The 25,006-nt window shown below is 38.7% G+C and overlaps 1 protein-coding gene across 1 annotated transcript; it reads left to right on the forward strand.

Annotated features, from left to right (window-relative positions):
• Nucleotides 1-588: 588 nt before the first annotated feature.
• On the forward strand, nt 589-17,869 carry LOC139709155 (sorbitol dehydrogenase-like). Its single transcript, XM_071621112.1, has 10 exons — nt 589-712; nt 3,480-3,581; nt 4,250-4,283; nt 6,151-6,315; nt 8,706-8,865; nt 10,088-10,206; nt 11,525-11,590; nt 13,614-13,789; nt 15,313-15,434; nt 16,304-17,869. The coding sequence occupies exons 2-10, from the start codon at nt 3,522-3,524 to the stop codon at nt 16,455-16,457; spliced, it is 1,056 nt and encodes a 351-aa protein (XP_071477213.1). The 5' UTR covers nt 589-712; nt 3,480-3,521; the 3' UTR covers nt 16,458-17,869.
• The last annotated feature ends 7,137 nt before the right edge of the window (nt 17,870-25,006 follow it).

A 25,006-nucleotide genomic window follows, 5' to 3' on the forward strand; every position in this document is an offset into this window, starting at 1 on the left:
TTGTACGTGTGAACCCGGCTATTCCCTCCCCTCTAGGGCTCACACCCGTAAATACAATGGAATGTCCGAGACCCCTTCACAAATTCGTACCAAAGATACCAAAATAAATGAAGAAAAAAAATAATTAAAAATCAGTGATGTAGTTTGGCAAGAAACTGAATAGCTGTAGATATTGAGTATGAATTCCTCTACAAATTGCATTTTGGTTAGAAGATGAAAGCTTTTCTGGTGGAATTTGAGGGGACTATATTTCATTGGGTACGTGTACGGAAAATGGGTGATTTTTTGAGTGACAAGAACTCGTAGTCTGGCTTTTCGGACCCCTGGACAGAATTTGAACTGAATTATCCACCCTGAGAATTTGATTGATGAAAGGTTACATCTAACTTATCCAGGTTAGTGAAGCTGAAACACTTCATTTCTCCCAGCTATTTTACAGAATTTTTTGAAATTTGATTTTTAACACACATCCCTATGGGGAAATATTTATGGGTGTGAGCCCTCTAGGCGCTGGCTGGGTCGTGATCGCAGCCGCGCGCGCCGTCGTACCGTATCGTAACTGCTTTTTAGGCTGGTAGCCCAACCAACGCAGAGGCTCTCGCCTGTAAACTCAGCTCAGCTAGCTAATCTCCTGTTTCACTCGATTCATGATCACGAATAGTTTACCCCTTATTGACAACTGAAGTCACAACCAGTATTACACTCTGCTCTGGTGAGTACCTTCATACAGAATTGTCCATGCCAGTTCATTTTATTCTAGTCGCGATAGCACAAACTTGGAAGGGTGCTTAACCTTAGTCCCATTCATTGTTAAATTTGTTAGTACAAATGTAATGTACTAGATGTTACAAAAAATTCCCACTTTTGATCCTTAATAGCTCGAAAACTATATATCAGATAACACTACCATTGATATGAGTAATAGCTGAATAGTGTGTAATTTTGTTGGAGGTGATTTGAATATAAAAGTATGAATCAATTTCATTAAATCCATGGTTTGGCATACTCGTGAAATAGGCCCCACCACTGCGTATCCGTACAAATACTACGGCGGCTCGCCTGTTAACTGTTTATACTCGTGAATTCAGCCCCACCGTGTGGCGTTCATCGGTAGATAAGCACGGCGGTGGGGCTTTCTTCCACAGTATAATACTCGTGAATACGGCCCCACCAAACGGGGTTTACGCGAGATGCATACGGCGGTGGGGCCGATTTCCACAGCATAGCATCGCACGGGTGCACGCGCACTGCGGTGGGGCCTATTTCACGATTTTGCCCATGGTTTTAAAGTGCAGTTCCAGATTTTGGTCAAATTTGAACCCTCTCTGTATAAAATTGAACTTTACAGAGGAACTAGTAATACTATAACTGCTGCGACCATCCCGAACGCGTCCGTGCTGTGCCCAAGGAGCGCCCTGGGGTTACACAGGAACTAATGATGTGTATGTCAGTCTAGTGTACACGTGCTTATAATGACCCTGAACAATGTCAATAGACATGAATACCACATGTGCACATACCATATATCATGATATACCACCTTCTTTTTAGAGCTTAAGCTCTGCTGAATATAGACTTCTGGTCTCTTGCCCCAAGGCACTTGAATGTTTTATTTAATTCATAATGGATTGCCCTGGGTACTGCTAGTCTGAATTCATGGTAAAGGGTAGCCCCGGAGACCGCGCCGCCAGGCGCGGTCCTGGCGGCTTCCCCGCAGTTTCGCTTATGTTAGTTCGATAAGTACACGTGTATTCTGTGCGCTTGTGCAAGTGATTGTGAATTCTGTGAACATCGGTGAGCTGCTTATAAGACATCATTTTGTGCATCACAAGCAATGAAATGCATCAAACAGTCGCCGATGATAGTCATTTAGGTTTCATCGACCCATGTAAGTATTCCTAGTAGTTTCTGTTGAAAAATTAAGGAAATATAGCGCCGCAAAGGCACCCGTTTGTTCAACATGAAGATCTTTTATGGGAGCACGGCGCAGCCGCCACACGCAGGTGTGGCGGCTGTCGCAGTTAGGTAAAGGGTAAAATGCATGCACATGAAAAAAGTAAACACATGCTTTCATGTGCTTGCATACACTACATTTCAGGATGAATAAAGACTAATTGTGGTAGTGGAATTTCTCATGAATAATTATGTAATAGAGCATTCAAACCCAGGCCATTGTTCAGGACCATATTGTCTGGATGTTAACCACACATACACATGTACACTCCCATACATGCCAGTTGAGCCCTGTGCAATGTTAAAGTGGTACGTACAAAGGGTTGACAATACAGCAAAATCTGAACCCTAACTTGAAAATAAATCTTGAATATAATGAAAGTGATTTATGCTTTCATTTTAAATTACCTCCAACAAAATTGTATACTCTTCAGCAATTACCCACCTATATCAATGTCAGTGTTATCTGATATATAATTTTTGAACGATAAAGGATCAAAAGTGGGAAATGTTTTATGTGACCTAGTTCTTTGGGCGGGTGTGCCAAACACCGCACTGCACCACTGGAGTCTAAGCCTGTGTATCTGTGAGTCTAAATAATACTCTTAGTAAACACAACCGTAGATCCTATGTTGATTACAACTTCCTTTGATTTCTTTTTCTTTCGAAATACTGCCATTCATTGCTTAAAATGGCACAATATATTTAGTATGGCTTCAGCTAGTCCAGGTCGAATGTTTCTTATCACTGAACTAAAAAACTTTACTAAAATGTTTTTTTTTTTTAAATCTTTTCTCTACTTCTAGATCTAGTAGTAGACATCTAATACAAATGGTTCTGCTTTTGATTGATTCAAAAAATGTGATCACTTTCTCTACAAATAGACCATAGACTATGTCGCTTTAAAAAAAAATAATAAAAATGATGTCAAATTCTGTTAGCTTGGAAGGCAGCAGTTTTCAGGACACTGCATTTAAAGGTGCATGGTCCTGGTGTTTTAGTCAAATGCGTACGCGGGTGCACGGTGCAAGTTTCCTATAGAGACCTACGCTATCGACTCCTCTTTAGCGCTTATGCTGTGGCCCACTTCCCCGAGTCTGAAGAAGTCTGATTCACTGTAGTCAGTGGTCCAATCACAGTTCGGCTCATGATTCGGCTGAGGGGGGTGACAGCTTTAGCAAACTTCTTTTGTGATGTCATAATAAAAAGCACATATGCACGCATCTTGGCATTACTACAGACTGCGCGATGCGCAGACAAGACAGCAAAGGCAATGTTACTAAGCAACACCTACGCACTTTACTCTTGATGACAGCTCAACTTCGGTAATCTTCGTATCAATGCTAACAGTGATTGGCAGTATCATCAACAGCGCCCTCTACACTACCGGGACTATACACCTTTAAATCTTCATTTTTTATTGATATAAAACTAAATTTAATATAAAGACAGAAATGTTTTGTCTTACACTTGCTTTGTGATTTCTTTTCTTCTTTCATTCCTCTCACTGATTTGTTCACTGTCAGGTCAAGGATCTTATCGGATATGTGACGGGAAAAAAAAATACTATGGAGCTACCAAGTGAAAGCCAATGTGCTGTGTTATGCGGTATAAAGGAGATCAAAGTTGTGAGTGTACTGATACTGTCCTTATGTTTGAATGAGAACAGATGTTGAGCTATGTTTACTTTTCTATCAATATTTTCAAATGCTCTTTGGCCTGCCAGAAAGTGTCGAGATGCTTCTTCTCAATTGTCAGCTGCTATGTCTAATTTGACGCAGAAGTGTTGAATAGTGGATATATTCATTTATAGCCTGCTGTTTTGGGTCACATTCGTACATTCACAATGGTAGTTAGTGCAATGCACAAACAGATGACACGACCCCTCCAGTCCAAATGCAAGCTCATGTGGATGAATTTGGTTGAATTTTTTGTCATGAATTATAACATGTAATAATTCTATAGCTGCAGCTCTGGAATTTTCTCTTTCTTTGCCGAAGTTTGCGTCGTCAATTTTGTGTTGACTTGTATGTGCCGTGACTAATGAGCAATTGTGCAAAAAAAAAAGGAAACAAAAAGAAGAAGAGAGAAATCTGTAAGATACCATTTTGTTGTAGCTGGTCATCACATTTTATTCTCAGAAAAGCAAAAGGAACCGAATCTACTGGTAACCCCTGAGCACAGAAGATGAGAATAGAGCCCCAAAATTATTCTTAAGATTCTGAACATGAATCTAATTGACTACCAGCTGCATCATAAAACTGATAGTGATTCATTTACTTTTCTTTCCCTGTAGGAAAATCGGACTGTACCTCCACCTGGACAAAATGGTAAGGAAGCAAAAACTCTTGGAGATGAAAACATGTTTTTTTCTGTCAGTCTCTGCACTAATTCTTTCAAAGTTACATTTTAGGTTCCTGTTAGTAAACTTATAGAAGTGCTGTTTCTACGTTTGGATCTTTATAGCAGTTTATCAGTTAAAGCAGGGATTTTTTTTGGGGGGGGGTGGGGGTGGGGGCTGTTTGTTATGCCTCCGCCACGAAGTGGTGCCGGAGGCAGCCGGAGGCATTATGATTTCGGGTTGTCCGTCCGTCCATACGTACGTCCGTACGTCTGTACATCCGTACGTCCTTCCTCATTTGTTTACACGATAACTTGAGTAATATTGACTGGAATTTTACAAAACTTGGTCCAAGTATAAAGTATGATAGGGCAATTACTTGATTAGATTTTGGGGGAAATCGGCTAAAGGCCAAAGGTCAAGGTCAAATCAAGACTGGATCAAGCAAATTTCACCAAACTTTGTCCAGGATGATGTATGATGAGACGATTACTTCATTAGTTTTTGGGTGAAATTGGACAGAGGTCAAAGGTCAAAGATCAAGGTCAAATCCTAAAATGTATCTGGATCTGGATGTGTACAGTGCAGGAATAGTGTTTTACGTATCTGTTTACGTGATAACTCAAAACTGGATGAAGCAACTTTCACCAAACACGGTCCAAGGATGACGTATGATGGGGCAATTAGTTGAGTAGTTTTTTAGTGAAATTGGAAAGAGGTCAATGGTCAAAAGGTCGAGGTCAAATGCTAAAAATGTTGCTATTTCCCCCATATCTATTCAATACCCAAAGGTATTTTCTTGAAACTTAGTGTAGACATGTACTACTGCCTAAAGATTCTCCAGAGAGAGTTTCATGTCACAAAGTCAAAGGTCAGGTGAAAATGTTACAATTTCACTTTTCTCGCAAATGGTCCAATGTATCTTAGGACAAGAGAACTTGGTACATATGCATGTACTGACTGGCAGGGAATATATTAGTATGCAATGTATGTCAGGGCCCACTCTGGGATATTTCCTGTCAGAATGTCAAAGACTAAGGGTCAAAGGCCAGGCTGAAGTGCAAAAAAAAACTTTTGTTTTATACTGTCATTACAATTTTTCTTCATACCTTGAAAATTACTCAGTGCATAAACTTATAAAAGGGTCGGTCAAAAGTCCAGGAAATTCCACAATTCAACAAATACATGTAGCTGCACTCTTAGACAGTTATAGCAACCCTAGTTCAAGGAAAGTGAACATTCAAGACATTTCTGACAAACCTGTCATTTCAGTATATTGCCAGTTATGTGAAACTGTCATCACACATTGTGAAGACATTGTACTATATACCTACTGGGAGAATCATGCATTATGGCGGAGGCATACCAGTTGCCATAGCGACATTTCTAGTTTGTTTTTGTGATGTCTTCCAATTCATCCAAGGAGTGGGTAAGAGAATTATTATACGTGGTACCTGTGTTTTGAGACTTCTGTCATGTAAGATGTCTAAAATTTATTAAACACATGCCTGTTCCAGTTTTCACACTCTATGTTCAACTTGATGATTAAAAACAAAATCCAATGTTTGCCTGAGTTTCTTGTTAGAATGCAAATTGGACTGTAGAGATTGTAGTAGTATTAGTATATTTCTGACATATTCTTTTAACATGCATGTTGATGTTGGAGTCTCATATTCCCACAAATCCCAACTCTTCTATATTCACTCAGTTTATACAGTGAAATCATGACGTCACGCTCACTGACGAATCAAATTCTAATGTGTAAGTAGACAAAGTGTAAAGTAAGATAATGGGATTTGACCCACTGTACCAATTTTAGTTTATTCAATCCTGCTCCATGACGTTCTGTGTTTCAGAGGTATTGCTTGCCGTTAACTCTGTGGGGATCTGTGGGTCAGACCTCAAGTACTGGTCACACGGCTACTGTGGCCGCTTCAAGATGACCGGACCCATGGTCATTGGCCACGAGGCCAGTGGCACAGTGGCTGCCGTTGGCTCGGGGGTGAAGCATCTAGCTGTAGGTGAGTTTGGAATGGTGGGCAGATGTGAAATGCCTTGTGGTGGTAAGCATAACATTATAGAGTGCATTGTGAGTCATTCTGATATTAAGAATTTGGCGTACTCATCATATGGGTTGGTTCAAATGTAATTGTTCAACCTCAACTTGTATTCAAATTTAGTGTTCTAGGAAATTTTGGAGAATTTCAGTTCCCTTTTCTTTTTATGTTTTCCTTTTTACTTATACATTTCATGACCAAAGGGTACTATTCAAATTCTAAGTTTCCAAGTAATTGACCTGGAATTGAAGTTTAACTGAGCAAATTACTGTTAGAAATCGAATATAAAATAGTTTTGGTTGGTGTACTTTTGTTGGGGGAAACGAAATGGAAAGAAATGAATATTATACTGAGGGAAGCAGTTTTCAGACAGAGAGGTTTATTGAGAAGGCTTGTGTGAAACACAGTGCTACCACAAGAGCTAGATGAATATTATGCACCTGGGAAATAGACAGACAGGTAGACAGACAGCCAAATTGTTATTGAGAAAGAATAGTTGTATTTTTTTTTTCCTCTCCTTTTCAAGTCAATCTCTAGGGCCCAACTCATCTCTTCATTTATTGACATTGTTATTCACTGATAAACTTATTTGATGGTTCACAGTTCACAGCATGTACTTTGTTCACATAGCAATCTTTTATAAACTCCAATTTGGGGTTGATTGTGTGAGGCTGCATTGTTTGTTGCTAGTTATTTTCCATTCAAGAGTCAAATTCTATCGCAATTTTGCCCTATGAATTCCATAAAATCACCATTAGTGGCAATTCACTGTTTGTCTTCCGTGCTGATATGGAATGTATACAACTTTGACCCCATGCATATCTACAATATGAAGGATTTTTAGCTGTCATGCCATGTGTCTTGACAGACAAGTCACCCTTTAGCTTACTTTTCAGTCCCTCAAACTTGTAACAAGATGACTATACACAATTGCTACATTTGGACATTGGCTGTATCTAAACTTATGCTCATCCCTATGGTGCCTACTTCTTGCCACCCCAACCCCCACCCCCCCCCCCCCCCCCCCAGGAAAAAAAAAAATCAACAAAAACAACACAAAACAAAAAGTATGGAAAGTTAATTATGAAAGAACATTAATTTTGTTTATTTCTTTTGTGGTTTTGATTTTTTTTAGAAGGCTACAAACAAAATCAGCCACCATTTTGACTGATGGTTTGTTTGAAAACATAATTTTCTTGTACATGTGGCTAACGAATGAGATGAATGTGCATGTACATATTATGTGGTTCGTAATGGCCCAGTCTTACATGTATGTAACAAATTGTTAATGTCATAGCTGTCTATCTACTGTATACGCTATATATTTCGCGGGGGTTTTATTTTCGCGAATTTCGCGAGTCGGGAGCTATTCGCGAAATTAACAACACGCGAAAATATTACCTTCCAAAATGAATCCCTTGCCTTGATGATACGAACATTTCAGTACTACAGTAGTACTCTATACCATGTCATGGCTTACCGAACAGACCATACTGGCTAAGCTTGTTTACGTACATATAGCACGTCCACGTCTACTTACTCAATTACGAATACTGTAGAGAGCCAATCCATTATCGGAAGGGGACCACTCGTCAGAAATCTAGCGCGATGGACTTAACCACTTCAAAAATGTTGAATTCTAACTTACTAGGTCGCAGAGTTTGGTAAGTTTTTTTCATGCAGTGTATAACTAGTATCATTCTTATATGCTAGTAAGTTGAAAATTCACACTTTCTTTGCCACTTCATATTTTCTCTGGTCCCCCAATCGCGAATTCAACCACTCGCGAAAATGTGTGAGAGCGGCATTTCGCAAAAATTTATGTACGCGAAAATTATAGCGTATACAGTAGTTGTTCACAGGTTGCAATACATGAAAAACCAGTGTTTCTTTTCTTTCTTTCTGTTTTTCTTTTTTCTTTTTTTTATCTTTTTTTGTGGGGGGGGGGGCTTTGTAATGCATTGCAAACTGTAAAGTGATTATTTTATTAATAGCCAATGAAATATCTTTGACGGGGTGATTTTAATGAAAATCACTTTTTTGTTATTAATTGTCTGATAATCAGTTAAGTGATATTCTGTCTAAATCCTACTTGTCTTATCCCCAAAATGAAGCCACCACAGCACTTCAAAGGAAAGGTGATCCCATTTGTAAGAGTACTTTGGCTGCCAAGTTGTTGTTTTTTAATGCTCTCATGAACATTTGACATTCTATAGATATGGTATTTTATCCCCCCCAACAGTGACATATTTACATTTGTAAATTATTAATGTGTATTACATCAAGTGATGTAGATTCTTTTATGTCACTATTTCGTACTCCTTTAATGTCTTTCACTCTCTCTCAATCCCTAGGTGATCGCGTTGCCATAGAGCCTGGCGTACCGTGCAGGATGTGCAGTCTGTGCCGAGAGGGAAAGTACAACCTGTGTAAGGACGTCCAGTTCTGTGCCACTCCTCCTGTGGATGGCAACCTGTGCCAGTATTACCTACATCCAGCAGACTTCTGCTTCAAGTGAGACTGATGGGCTTAAAGGCATAATTTACCATTTGCAGATGAAACAAAAACCCAGCATTAGTGCTTTAAAATGGTTCCATGTTGCCAGACTAAACCGTCTATAGTTATGGTTTAATGAGAAAAATACTGATCTCCTTATGTTTTGGGCTTTATTGCCAAAATTTAATATGGTAGGTTGTTTTGTGATACAACAGACCTACACATATGCATCAAATATGATATCTTGAACATTCTTAAAATCACTGTTCCCAAAGGTAAACAGGGCCTTTAATGACAACAGTAGCAAAATTCACATTGTCGTCATCATCATCATCATCATTATCAATTCATTATCATATTACATCATCATCATATACTGCTACTTCTATTATTGTCATTATCATTGTCATCTCTATTATTGTAATTATTGTTATGATTATTTTTAGTAGTTATTGGAGTTGATATCCTGGTCATCACTAATTGTTTTGTTGTTATTGCCATAAATGAGAAAGCAGCAGTTGTATTATGTAGGTAATGTTATCATTATTATACTACATGAACAGTAGTAATAACATCTTTTTCTCTCAGTTCACACTTTTCCAGAGTATGCGCTTTCTTTCCAATATTTAGATAGGTTAGGAGAGTCCATTTCAATTGAGCTATACATCATTTTAAAGCTTAGAGTCTGCTCTTTCAGAATCTGCCCTTAACTAAAAATCCACGTCTGGCGACTTTTTGTTGGGTTTTGTGATGCAGGGTCACATATTGACCGATTCGGGTTCGTTGAGGGCAGCAAACATTTTACGGCACAGGGCGCAGCCATAGTGGGTGTATCAGCTGACCCCCCCCTGCTCTCCCCCACCCCGGGGCAACATGTTTATCACGCAATTGTAACAAAGGTTCGCGCACTCAGTACGAGAGGCCTATTGGCTAAAGCAGTTTTTCATTCTGCGCGTGTGCTAATGTAGGGAGAGGAGTGGGGGAGTGCGGAGGGGGGATCGGCTGATACACCCACTATGGCTGCACCCATGCCAAAAATACACATAGCGCGTCACAGAATCGGTCAATAGGCTTTTTATTTTTGTTTTCATTCTTTCTTTTTCAAAATGCAGTCAGTGGCATGAAATTATGCTTCATGATTTTAGTCACAGTGTAATCACAGCATCTAAGAAGTTGGAACTGTTATCTGGTACTTAGCACTTATGCTGATGTGTTCTTATCTTCTTCTCATTAATCACAGGCTTCCGTCCAATGTGAGCTTCGATGAGGGCGCCCTCGTGGAACCCCTCGCAGTGGCTCTCTACACCTGCAGTAGGGCCAACGTCACGTTGGGGTCAAAGGTCCTTATATGTGGAAGTGGTGAGTTGACTCTGCAGATAATGTGCCTGCCAGTGGCTTTTTTTGTGCCTGTTCAGTCTTATCAACAAGATGGCTATCATGTGAAACAATACCGTATGGTATGCGGACAGGTACTGTAAAAGTGGATATTTGCATCAGAATTTTCTATGCTTGGCTGGTTGGGTAAAATTTTTGATTCCACAGAATCAGGACATCAATTACTGGAACATATGACATGCAAAAATATTCGTGAACAAATTCTTTGCCTATTACCGCTGTTTTAGCATTTCCCTCGCAGATATAAATCTTGCTAATTTTGCTTGCTAGACAGCTGGATTGATGTTGGAAGTGTGATAATTTCACTCTGCATTCACAGGCAGGTGGCCAACAAAGGCAAGTTTCTGCTTGTATTTTTGTATCATTGTTCCTGTTCGTTGATATATGGTGCACGAGCTCTGTGTATCCGACAGTGGTCATTGAAGTGAACTATTGTAACTACGAGAATGTACAATTACTGGAACAATGCAAATATTAGCAAAGACAAACAATGATACTGTTGATGTAAAACCATTGTGAATTGCACAAATAGCCGAGATTAGCAAAAGTGATATGCACGCAAAGTTTGTTTTGTTTTGTTTTTTCCCCACAATGCATTGAAAGTCAGTGGCAATTCACAAAGAAAGTTTTATCCCACAAAAAAGGCTGTTGGCTCCAATTCACAAAAGTTTCCTGCTCTGAATGTTTCTGGTTTTGTAGTATGTGACAATAGGGAGCTTTAGATTTTGACGCGCGGACGTTTGAGATGACGAGTGCGCTGGACGTTCTCCTTTCCCCTGCGTCGTGTTGAAAAGAAGCTTTAGATTACGCTGGGACGCAACGTATAAAGAATAAAATCGCGCCCCCATATGATCGGTGCATGAAGTAGCTCTCTACGTTGGAAACTGTGCGGACGTAAAAATAGCCAGTACGCGTAGTGAAAAACTCGGGCGACGCAAGCTAAAAATAGATCGACTTGACGCGCGCTTCTGCGAACGCTCGGAACATGTTTTTTCCCTCTGAACGTCCGCGCATCAAAAATCTAAAGCTCCCTAGTGGTATAGCTGTCGGGGTACTTTGAAGTAGCTTTCTGAGTCACATGACTTTGATGGCTCGTTCTCATCACTGGTTTTGAGTCTTACCAAATGTGCATGAGATGTGATATTTATTTCATCTAATTGAGGCTAATCCTTGGTAAATATTGTGAGCAAAGTGCGGGGTACATGTCAAAGACTAGTGACAGGTCATGATTAAAAAGAAAATAGATAAATAATTATGAAAATTCTTTCATCTTTCAATCCAGGCCCTGTGGGCATACTTACAATGCTAACAGCAAAATCCATGGGTGCCAGCCAAGTCATCATCACAGGTGAGGTCAAAGCGAAATGATGTAGAAAAGACCACCCTTAAATGTTTACAGTGCCCACATTGTACATAACATGCCAATAACATAAACTTCATTTTGAAGCATCAATTTTTTAACTCGTTGAGGACGATTCCCAAGTATACTCGGGTAAGCGTCTATGGGAAATGCGTGTTGTAGCAAAATCAAACTGTCCTCAAAGGATTACTATTAATATAATATGGACTGGCCTTGAGGGGGATACGACATTTATTGCCCAAACTAGAATTGTATTGCCTGAGTCGAAAGTGAGGGCAATCAATGTCGTATCCCCCGAAAGTAGACAGTCCATATTATTATTGTTGCCCATTTCAGGCATTTCAGACATCATTGAGCAGTAACTTAAATCATTACAGTGTAAACTTCCCGATTTACAGTTACAAAATCCACTCGGCATCAGGTCGAACCCTACACCACTGCGCTCAACTACACCCACATGCTTGCACATAACCCCTATGCACAATTCAGGTACGTGGCGCGCTCACACAGTCGTAGCGATCGTCCTCTTTTTTTTACGTGCTAACGTATGGGAATTCGCCCTTCACCGCGAAACCTCTCCACGAGAAACTCTCATTTCTTCGTGTGTTCATGTAAACCCCGAAGAAGAATGATACCCGCAAATATTGCCCGCTTGAAGCTGGTAGTTTGTGCATGTGTTTACATGTAAAGTTAATGGCGAAACCCGGAAGAAGGATGATACCAACTAATATTGCCCGCTGGAAACAAGTGGTTTCCCAACCAATCAAAATACCAACTACAATTGCCCGGCAAAACTACCTTATATGGGTAATAATATAACATATGGCAATGTCTATGAAACCATGTATCTCAGCAATGTAGAGTCAAACCTGTCTGTAGCGGCCACCCAAGGGAGACGAAAAAAGTGGCTGCTATAGACAGGTCATCCAACTTTGTGTGCATTGCCTACATATACATGTATCATTAAACACTTACATGTACATGTATGTGTGTACGTATGCACACGTGTGTTTCATGCCGTGAACAATGCCGGTGTTTAAAAAATTGTTGCACAGTTAGCATGTGTACAATTGTGAAGAAACTTGACACTAATGCATTATTATGACTGAATGAGTGATGAATGCAGCGGTTGCAATCACTAAACGTTGCCAATGAATGACTGGCACTGCTACAAAGCAGAAAAACACCCTGAATTATCAGCTCTTTGGCTGCTATAGACAGGTTAAAATCTATTGCGGGAAACAAAATTTGTGGCCGCTGGCCGTGTTAGACAGGTGGTCGCTATACACAGGTTCTTTAACAGGGTTTTTCTCTCGGGGGGGGGGGGGGGGGATTTTTCAGTGACCGCTATAGACAGGTGGCCGCTAAGGCAGGTTTGACTGTATATAACTTAATTTTAAATTGTTACTTCTGTGATAACATTTTGCAGTATTCAATCATGCTTTCCAGCTATGTTTACGTGTGGTAATCAGGATTAAATGTTTTGGTATGTGTTTCCATTTTAACCCTCTGACAACAGGAACTGGGTTTGTCTTGTACTAATTCTTTTTTGAATAATCACATCTCAGCTAGGTACTGAACTAACCTGTTGGAGACTAGTCTCGAGTGAACTCAAACAGGTGTCTGTGAGAAGTGAGTGTCATAGCAAAATCAGTTTGTCCTCAATAGGCTAACTGTGCTGTTTGTAGGGGGTCCTGGTTACGTAATCAAACCTTGATCCATGAAAATGGTTACTGGTGTTTCACCACATTTTATGTGCATAGTGGCTAGAACAATGTGTGTGGTTTCAGAAGGGTATACCAATGCCATGCAGTGTTTGATCACCTGTATGTACCTGTATGTCTAACATTATTAACATTATTAGTGAGATTAGAATTTTCTGATTTTGTCATTTTCATTTGTTAATTTGGTGTAAATCTATTGCATTCTGTGCATTTGTACAAGTGGACAAATAAAATCAAACTGAAAACTGAAAACCTATTTCTCTCTGCTGGTGTCCGCGTCATCACAGACATCGACGACCACAGGCTGGAAGTCGCCAAGCAGTACGGCGCCGACTTCACGCTCAACGTCATGGGACTTAGTAGCAAGGATGCGGCCGAGAAGGTCGTTGACCTCTTGGGCTCCCAACCACACTGTGGCATGGAATGCTGTGGGTCAGACATAGCTCTCATCACATGTATCATGGTGAGTCTTGCATTTGGTATAAACTGACTGGTGTCCTCATTTAACCCGTTGAGGACGGACTGTTTTTGCTACAACACGCATTTCCCATAGACCCCTGCCTGCCCGAGTATACTCAAGACCCGTCCTCAATGGGTTAATAGTCATATTTCAAACCTGAGCACAAATCTGCTGCTTTTACAAAAAGGCAAATTAAAATTATTGAGAATGGAATTTTTTTGAAAAAAGAAAGATAATGGCTAGATGTATGTTGGTATTGTCCATTACATTATGTCATGTCTGTCAGCATCAGCACACCTGATGCAAGTTATGTGAAGAGATAAGCATACATTTTTGTGAAATATCCATTTATGTTAGCCTCCACATCAGAGATATTTTAATTTCATTGTCTGAGCATATTTCTATTCATCCTTGCAGAATATCTATTGGTACTTTCATAGTGTTAACTCTGATAAAGTCTTGATTATTTGTTTCTTTGAAGGCCACACAATTGACTTGAGGTACCAAAAATTGAGCTATAAAGATCTGGGGTCATCAGAGCAAAGTTCAAGGTTTAGAGTCACAGTGCAATATTTTTCATTCTAAAATTATACAACCAAAATTTGATGAAAGTTTATCAAGGACAGGACCGTTATGATACAATCCAGTCACTTGATTTTCAAATTGATATATCAGCAAGCAAAGTTCAAGGTTTATGTCCAATATGGTAACACTTTGAGCTATAGCAGAAATTTATGGCAGGGAAAAGCCAGGCATAACACAATTTCAAACATCACACAAGACAATCCGGTGGAATGATTTTTAGGGACAGATTTAAGAACTTACAGGCCCTGTATTGTAAAAGTCCTGCATTGATTTGACTAGAGTGTAGCGACAACATCAGCCAGTCAGGTTTCAGTTGTCCGCATTATCCATTCACTGTAATAAGTGATGACATATGAAGCAATACATTTCCATGCTTTGTGACCATGGAACTTCATACATTGTTTCACCATTTCCAGCAGAACTTCTTGCCAAATTGATGAAAATGGCCTGGGAACAAAATACATGTCTACCAGTCTAGTATATTTTTTCCCAGGCCATTTGTTCATAACTGAAAGGTGATATGAGGTTTTATGAGATCTCTCTTATTTTTAGAGAAAATAATGCCAAGGAGTGCATTGGTCATCACTGTCTTGTGTTAATAGAAAGAGGAATACACTTTTCAGAGAGCTCAGTTGCCCCATGTTTGCAGAAGTCCTACGTGGATGCAGTGTAAAGGCATCAGTCGGATGGATATTGTAATCTTTGATGCAAAGATCATAACTATTAACCTGTTGATTGCGAGTCCCGAGTATACTAGGGCAAGTGTCTATGGGAAATGCGTGTTGTAACAAAATCAGCCTGAGTATCCTCAGTGGGTTAAACGCAATGAATGGTAAGGAAATACATTTCTGTGTTACAGTTGTATGTGACCACGGACTATGATGCATCATTTATTTTCTTGTCTGAATTCCTCGTCAAACTGACTTGTGTTTTGCACCCAGGCCTGCCGACCTGGAGGAAGTGTTCTGCTGGTCGGCCGTGGCTCCATGGAACCCAAACTCCCCGTCACTCTCATCTCGGTCAAAGAGCTGGAACTGAAAGGAATATTTCGCTATGCAAACATGTGAGGAATGACATTTTGCTTGAGAGAATTTTGATAAACATTGTGGTCAAAATTCACCGAGATGGATTTAAGTCAAACCCAAGTTTCAACCCTTGTCCATTACATGTAGAGGAGCATGCTTTGTGCATGTGTGTGCCACTGCGCTTTCGTGACCGGTTTTCTTTTTGCATACAAGATCTTTCAAAAGCATTGAATACAAGTGAAGTTTGCATTTTCTGTGGACTAGATTTACATGTAATATTAAAGATGCCTTAGTGAGCTCTAGCCTTTGATATGGAAGGATGAGATTTGTGCTATATATGATTACTGAATTGCTATATGGTGTAACACAGTTTCATCATAGTCTGGTATCAAGGAACCTTAATTGTTAATTCTGGCTTTGGGAATGTGGCATAACGTCATTGCTTGCTGTTTCTTAAACAGAGGATAAAGGAGACTTGCTTTTCAAGAGAAATTGAACATGCTGACACTTCACCTCCAAAAAAAAAAGTCACAGATTTTTTTTTTTTCTTCAAAACTGCCCATGGAATTCCATTTTAATGGATGTCACATTTGTTAATTAGCATATTGTCAAATATCGTAATCTAAATTACTCCAGTATTTCATGGGTTGGTTGACTCTTCATGAGTGTCTAGCTTCTGTGTCCCTGCATTGTAAAGATACAAGTTTGTTTGTTTGTTTGCTTTTTTCCATGGGGATACATTCCACTTCAAAGCTTTGAAGGCATTTTAATTGATAGTGATAAACTCCTGTGATGTTTGATGTGCCCTGATCTTATTAATGGAAATAGACAACGTATGAATGTGGCAGAATTTTCAGGCCCTTCAGACATCCTGTGCGAAACTGTAGCATATTTTGTTTTGTGGCAGGTATCCCAAAGCCATAAGCTTGCTGTCCTCTGGTCAAATGCCGGTCAAGGGCCTCGTCACCCACCGCTTCCCTCTGCAGCGGGTCAGCGACGCGTTTGAGACGGCCGCAAGCAGGGAGTGCCAAGCTATGAAGGTCATTATTCACTGCGACTGACCTTTCACCCCAAAAATCATAAAGAATGGACCACTTCAGGAAAAGAGAAGAGAAAAAGAAAAGAAGAAGAGTCTTATGACTGTTTATCACAATGGACATTCCACACACCCTCTGCTGGACATTCAGGAGGTCTGGGAGAATGTGAAAGTCTGGCTATATCGCAGAGGTTGTTGAACTCTTTCAGAAAAGCTTTGTGGATAGGAAACAGGAAATGGATTCATTGTTGATTGAAGAGACACTTCATTTGGAAAACAGATCATCACACATGTTCTACAACTGAAGAAGACAATTGTTAACGACACTATCACAAGAAAAAAAAAAAGTTCTGTTTATGTGTCTGGAGGACATGTTCCTTCAAAGCATATTTTATTTCAAAGGTGATATTCTAATTCTTTTCATGACAAAAATCAAAATCATCAAAATGGCGAGAGGAAAGAGAGTCAGTGGTCTTTTTACTTTCCTTTCATTCCTTGAAAAAAAGGAAGCTATAACAAACTACTGTTTTAAGTGGTGCAATGTGTGATAAATAGATATTGTGTAGATATTGATATTGAAATAATTGACAGAGATACAAAATAAAATCTTTCAACATCTACTATGCTATTTCTGATTGTCAGTACTAGTGAAATACTATAAAAGTGGATATCTTCTTGTGAGACATTTTTTACGCTCGGCTGGGTAGGATGAATTTCTCATGTTTTTGATTCTGCAGAATAAGGGCATTAATTACTGGAACATCTGGCATGCAAAAATATTTGCATGCATTTATTTTTGCGCTAGGTGATATTGGTTGTAATTTGCGGGAAATGCACAAAAATTTCCACACCATGAAAATTTCTACTTTAAAATAGTAATCTGTGGATAATGTATTGTCTAGACATTTAATGTTCTGATAAACAAATTCTACAGACAGTCTGATATCACAAGTCAAGAGTTTCAAATGTAAATTTGAAGCCACTTTGATCTTTGTGCCTTATGTGAGCTTTTAACCCAACTATTCAAAAGATGATAATGTCATCAATTAATTGATAGAATTAAATGCACAAATAGCTCATCACTAGAGCATGTAGGCAGGTTATACTTAAAAAAGTGGAAGATATATCACCTCATCATTTGACCACACTGAAGTAACAGTCTGTAATTGAAAAAAAAGAAAGAAAAAAAAAAGGACAAACACTAATCTTTGCAGCACATGGTCAAACATACCACCATATTACTCTCGTGAAATAAGCATGTGAAATCCATATTGCCCTTTTCATGTCGTTGTTTGCCAAGGTCATGGCATATAATCAAGTGTGCAATAGGGAGAAAATGGATTTGACCAATCAGAAATGTCCATCTTAAAAATGCCCTGTCTCATATAATTCTGCATTCACATGTGAATGGTCATTTTCAAAATGTGTTGGTCACTGCATGAGGACATTACTGGTCAAGAGTTGTCACTTATCGATGTGGTTACAAACAGCTGACCGGTAATTTCCTGAGATATGACAGATCTCAGTGGAGCATTAATTGATTTGTGCAGTGTTTGTATATGATTTATGCATTTTGTATGAGATATGTCTGAAATTGTATTTTGAAATATTCTAAATAAACAATAAATTATGATGAACACTATACCACAGCAGTCGGGAAGCTGATGGCTCATCTGTGTTCGTCGCTCAGTATTATTCAACAGTGTATCAGGGGACCGTTTCATGAAACTTTTTGTCAGTGATTTACACTGACAACTGTTAAAAGCTACTAAAATCCTTACGTCTGATTGGCTGATAGCAAATTTGTCGGTGAAAACCTCCGACGAACTCGTTGATGAAACGCCCCCCTGGTCTGACATCACTCGTTGTCGAGCACTGCATTCTTTGGGGGCTTTAAGTTGATACATAATTATAGAAGTCAAATGTGGTGGTGTGTGTATATTTGGGATGAGGCATACATACATGTGCATTATGTGTAATCTAGTTGTGACTGATTTCCGTTCAAGTTTCTGGGTATATTATGTCTTCTTTTTTTTCTTGCTTTCACCCCACTCACTTAGTTCACATATTGCATTTCAGTTGTCTAGCATTGAGGGCGGGGTAAAGTTACTTCTGCACAATTATCTCTACATACATTTGAAAAGCATGTTTACATTATGAAGTACACCATGTGTATTCAGGGGGCTTGTTACAATTTACTGAAGGAAAAAAAAAATCATGAAGAACAAAAAAAAAGCAATGCATTGCATAAATTATAGCCATGACCACACTGCAAGCACATGCACCCACAAACACCCACACACGCACACACACACACACACACACACACACACACACACATATTTACCCACACTCAAAACACACTTTGCATACTGGGATCATTCACTGAGCTTTTGAGACCCATCTTGTACAGAATATCATATGCATGTACAGTGTATCTTCTATAATAAAGCAAAATCATAATTAATTTTTTCTTCATAATGAGGTGTTGTTGTTTTTTTAACACAAAACAAAAAACATTCACAGCACTCAGTAGGTATTAGCTGCATGTCATACAGATCTTTTCTTTTAATGTACAACAAGCTGATACAATCCACACAAAAATATATGCATTTTGTTGATAGTGTTTACTGGTATATATATTATATACTACAATTACAATGCTGAACACATATGTGAACAATATAATATAAGCATAAAAAGAATGAAAATACACTAGTATGTACTCTAGAAGAACTGATGACTAATATTCATTTTGGGGAAAAGAAATGAGGGTCAGATAAATATATTGACATTATACGGAATAGCAGGTTGATTTAATTTTGGCCAAATATTGGCAAGAAAAGGCAAGGCTTCCTTTCAAATACTACAAACAAGAAAATAATTTAGTCTCAATAAAATGTCAACAAAAATGTTTGGAAAAATACAAGGGAACCTTGTTATGACAAAGGCCTAAATAATACCATGATAATTTTCTTGTTATATCAGGTTTCTCACTATATTAGGGTAGAATAACAAAGAAATATTACAAGGTTAAGTCCTGCAAAATCATGTTTTATGAGAGTGTTGTTATATCCAACCTCTTTATGACGAGGTTCCACTGTAACATTTTTTCTATGTTGGTGGCAGGGGAAGGGCATTTCAGCATATTTTCCGACAGCACAGTATCATGTTAAAGACAACAAAATGATAAGCGAGTGAATGCCACATATCATAGTCCATGCTGGCAGAACCATTCCAGAGGTAGACCGGCAGTCACACAACCAATTGGTCTCTTGTACACACAGACAAGTTTTGCCCTTTGACAACGAAGGTGCTTGGTCCGACTTGAGCTGGCTCGTTTTATACAAAAATCCTGTACTGGCTGTTCACTCTCCTCCCTTGTTTTTTTCCTGTGTGTGTTTGTGTGTTTGAACACCTACATAGATTACTAGATTTGTCTCGAGCGAGGCCATAATATTGATGTGTGCTCCGATTGGAGTTGCCTGTAATCAGGGAGGTGGAATTGTCTCTCTTCCACCTCCCTGCTGTAATGTTCAGTCAAAGAAGTTGCAGAAACAGAGACCCCCCTTTTTAAGTTTGATGCTAACCAAAGCCAAGCAGGCTATTAAGACCTGGTGCCCAATTTGACCAGGTGGAGCAGGGCTCAGCGCTGAGTCAAATGTAAACCACAGACATATACATGTATTTCACAGCTGAAGAATTCATAACATAAGACCAAGACACTTAATTTCTAAAGTTTGAAGCTGTGCCACTCTACTATATCATTGTACCATTCATAACCATAACAGAATTTCTCATGTTGAACAATCGATTCAAACCACATCTGAGTCATATTCCATAGTTCTGTAGCAGAATTATCAAAAATCTCTGAATTGCTAAATCTTCATTAAACTGACCAAATGGACAACACATTGTAAAATATTGAAGTTAACATTTCACTCTCATGGTAGAAAATTTCGGGAACTGTTTTCTAATTTTCTGCAGAGTTAATGATAACCACGAGTTCCATAACATCTTTCTTCCATGTTCGGCGTGCGGTGAAATTCACTGTTGCCAATTTGATGCTAATCAAAGACACTAATTTTCTGCAGCATAGCCATCAGGCTGATGGGTCAGACAAGCATGCCTTTCCCTTCAGCAACACCTCAAAGATGCTTTCCAAACTAGAGGTGTGCAATAAAAAGAAAGTCAATGATCTTCTTACATGCTCAATCCCAAATGGAAGGGCATAATTAAAGGGATGGTACAGTATTGGTGGAGATGAGAATTGGGCTTTTAACTTTTTGCGAGATACCAAGAAAACACCTATGATATAGTACAGAGCATACCATTTTAAGAGGAATTCAAAGATTATTTGATGAAAATCGGGTTTGGAATGACTGAAACATCCAAAAACAAAGTAAAACAAAGCATCGCTCTTTTTTGGATATCTCAGCCATTTCAAAACCAATTTTCATCAAATAAACGTTGAATTCCTCATAGAATTACATGCTCTTTCATATTTCATAAGAGGTTTCTCATTATCTCACAAAAAAAAAAAATGTTAAAAACCTGAAATTAGGTCTCTACCAAAACTATACGATCCCTTTAAGGGCATGGGTGTACCTGACTATCATCTTATGGTTCCTTTGATACCCGATACTACAAATGCTGGCAGTGTAAGATATCCATAAAAGCAGACAGCTTGTAAACAAACACTACAGTATGTGGATCCACACACACAATCAGTTGCAAATATGTTCGTAAATCTGATTTTTTTTTTTCCAGCTTGAATAATCAACTCGTTTAATAAATATTGTGAGTGAACCATTTTATTTTCTCTCTCTCTCTCTACATGACACCAATGGTTACTTTCAATGATTCCGTATTGATAGAATATCTCTAGAATATGAAGAATTGTATCTCAAGTATGACAAGTACCACTTGTGAATTTTGAGAGGTACTGTTCTTGACACCATGACTACCTTTGAACAAAAAGGCAGCAGATTTCTCTATTCCTACATTAAATTCAGTCTAGAAATAACTTTTTTAACCGTCATAAACTAGAACTTAGACTAAAAGTGCAAATAATTCTGAAAAAAAAGAGGTTCATGCATGTACTACAAGTCTTACATAAAATCACTTTCTCCACAATATAACAACATAATTACAATGCAAATTGGTGAACATTTGGTTGTGGAAAACATCTAAACAAAATGAGTACTCTGGTTTTGCTACATTCTACAATCTTCACTGCATTCCCACAGACCAGGGCGCGTTGTGCATCTTCTGTGAGATAAAGGCAACAACAGCTTGTTTTCAATCAGCGAGAAAAAAAAATACATAAAAAATTCTGAAATGAAGAATAATGAGCTACTTCCAAGAAGTCATCTGAGCCGGTTATCCCTCCACTGTTTGTGGCACGATTCCTCATCAAAGGACACATGACATCTTAAAAATAATAATAATGATAATAAAAAATCGTTCACTGTGACAGAAGTCTTCCACATGATTGTTAGTTGTGCACATCACATTGTGAGAGACAATACTTCCTGACAACAAAGACTGCTTCATCTCGTTTCTTTAAAGGCGCATAGTCCCGGTAGTGTAGAGGGCGCTGTTGAATGATAGTGCCGATCACTGTTAACATTGATACGAAGATTGCCGAAGTTGAGCTGTCATCAAGAGTGAAGCGCGTAGGTTTTGCTAGGTAACGTTGCCTTCGTTGTCTTCTCTGCGCATCACGCAGTCTGTAGTAATGCCAGGGTGCGTGCATATGTGCTTCTTAGTGTGACATCACAAAAGAAGTTTGCTAAAGCTTTCATCCCCTCAGCTGAATCATGAGCCGAACTGTGATCGGACCACTGACTACAGTGGATCGGACTTCTTTGGACTCGGGGAAAATGGGTCAAAGCGTAAGCGCTAATAAAGAGGAGTCGATAGCGTAGGTCTCTATAGGAAACTTGCGCCGTGCGCCCTCATACGCATTTGACTAAACCACTGGGACCATGTGCCTTTAAAACAACAAAGAAAACATCTAAAACGTCCATAACCTCACAACTCTGTTCTGCTTTAACTTGAATTTCCAACACATCTGAATCACACACACACAAATAAAAAAGAAGAGACAATACGAATGATGCATTAAATACTCTACCCTGATAGCACATCGAGTGTGGTGCAAAGAACCAAATGGGCTTTTCAGATGATGTTGGTCGGCATGCAAAATACAGTGCCACAAAAAATAAATAAATAAAAAAATTAAAAATTTGACTCTCATCAAAAAGTTTCTGTCTGAAGCGTACATAACAAAGCACAAAACAGAAGCAGAAAAAAGATATCTACCGGTTTCACGTTACCACTCAGGCCTTAGAATTCCAGTGCAGAATGAAAAGACACTGACAAAACTTACTAAAAACTGAAAGGAGTGCATCCTTCCGAGCAGGCTTTTCCTGACACAACTTTTGAGTCCTCTTACCAAGCATCGTAAAATACTAACATCAGTTTCTATAGCCACAGGATGAGAAACTGTGACTCCATTGCAGAATATTTTGCTAAATTTGTATAAGAACTGTGAGACAAAGAAACTACCCTATAGTCTTTAAGTGTGTGTGTGTGTTTGGTACATTGTACATTCTGTACCAAGAGGCATTTGAAAAAATAAATAAATAGATATGCCACTCCCCTTCATAAAGCAATGAAACAGTAACAGTCTCAACAATACAACAAGTTACAAAAATTCAGGACATAAAATGTCATGCTCTTGCCTGTGCTTAAACACCAAGCGTGTGTTTTCATCAGCTTGATGTTGTTGTTTTTTCCCCATAACATATACACTGCTCCATAGCAATTTGCATAATATGTAGATACCCAGAAAACAGTGTTCGGCCACCAACTGTCCATAGCTATGTATATGCACCTCACAGCTGGATGTGATATCATGCCATTTACAAAGTACATAAAGCACAAATAATCCAGTTGCCAGAAAAATATAGATCAAAAATAGGGTGGGCATATTCAAAGTAGTACTGAGGGTGAAAAAGCTACAGGTAAATTCTGCTGGACTGGACATACATGAAACGTAACCTCATAGTTCATTCTGCAGTTAATACTAAATACTTGTCAAACACTGATGTACATTAGAGAGTTATAGTTCATCTGGCCATCTTGCTTGCGTTTTCTCTTTGACAGAACTAACGGAGATATTTTCAAAATTTCAAAGTTGATGTAGCACTCTCTCTACGACAGAAAGCATTTGAAGCAGGTTAAACTTTGCAAGGTATCCGATTTTGACAACACATTTTCCCCAAACAATGTACATGTCTGCTCAGTCTGGAGAAAAAACTACAACTCTCAACAACAACAACAAAGAAAAAAAATAGCACACAAGACTTGCACTGCATCGTTAAATTTGCCGATGAGTGACTTTATGCCTGGGAAATTGGGCTCTTCACACTCATCTTCCGAAGTATTTCTTTCTAGATTAGGGGCTATGGGAGCTGTATGTGTCACCATAGACTTTTCTAATTTACAGCCTTCTGCATCTAAACCTGAAGTGCGAGCACTGAATCTTACACCATGTGTGAAGAAATCAAAATCAATATACAAATTGTGGTTCACTCTGCTGCCACTGCTGCTACTGCAAGGGAACAGTTAACAAGAGAATGCTTTCGACTGAAACCAAATTATGATCTCAGACATGTCGACCTCACCTCACCTGCACTAAAGTGTCATGGTATATATAAAAAAAAAAAAAAATCACCATTTTTACAGGAATATCACATTTACATTGATGGCAAACTTGTAGTGTCACTTTTGTCAGAATCTTTACATCATTGGGAGATCAAAAAAGTGACAACGATGATATTGACATGATGGTATTTATAGTAATGATGATAATTGTAACAATAATGGCAATGATGAAAATTTAGATATTCATGGTAAAATAACAATTTTTCAAATTGACGTTCTTTGGTACAGTTAATGGCTTGGCAGAAATTTTATATATTAGGTTGTGAGATCTGGGACTTGATTATTCCACACCCTCCTTGTTTACAAGAGTTGACTGTGTCCTACATTGTGTACACATGAGATCCACAAAACAACCTTTAAAAACATAAACCAGAATGAACTTGTTCAGTAATGTGCAGGATGCTACATTTCCAGTGGCTCCATGGCATGTGTATGCAACACAGTGAATTACATTAATTACATTGATTTCATTCAACAACCACTTTCCTAGTTCATCTTCAAAGCAACAGGCTCAATGTGTCTACCTTCATTCTCAACAAAATATCAAATTATTCAAATGGTGCAACTCTGGTATTTCAACTATGAAATAATTATGATGAAAACAAAAATCATGATAAATAATGGCATGTGTTTTGTTAAGATGGTGATTGCACAAAGAAAGCAAAATTCCAGTTTGCATGTCAAAATATCTGGCATGACGCAACTACTTTGTGATCAATTGCTTGCACAATCAATATCGGTTGCCATGGAGACAAATATGTGAAGCTATCTATACACAACAGTGTCACACATCATTGAAATGAATTTTGTTGTTTTGTTGTTGTTTTCTAATGAATGGAT

This window comes from Diadema antillarum, unplaced genomic scaffold, assembly GCF_040938485.1.
Source record: "Diadema antillarum isolate AM-2024a unplaced genomic scaffold, OU_Dant_1.0 seq00001410_RagTag, whole genome shotgun sequence".
NCBI classification, from domain to species: domain Eukaryota; kingdom Metazoa; phylum Echinodermata; class Echinoidea; order Diadematoida; family Diadematidae; genus Diadema; species Diadema antillarum.

What these genes read in the sequence shown, in the direction of transcription:
- LOC139709155 (XM_071621112.1), top strand. Translation starts at nt 3,522, where the DNA reads ATGGAGCTACCAAGTGAAAGCCAATGTGCTGTGTTATGCGGTATAAAG. An exon ending in GGTCCTTATATGTGGAAGTG is followed by an intron (nt 10,207 to 11,524) that starts GTGAGTTGACTC and finishes CTTTCAATCCAG; the next exon opens with GCCCTGTGGGCATACTTACA. An exon ending in ATATTTCGCTATGCAAACAT is followed by an intron (nt 15,435 to 16,303) that starts GTGAGGAATGAC and finishes GTTTTGTGGCAG; the next exon opens with GTATCCCAAAGCCATAAGCT.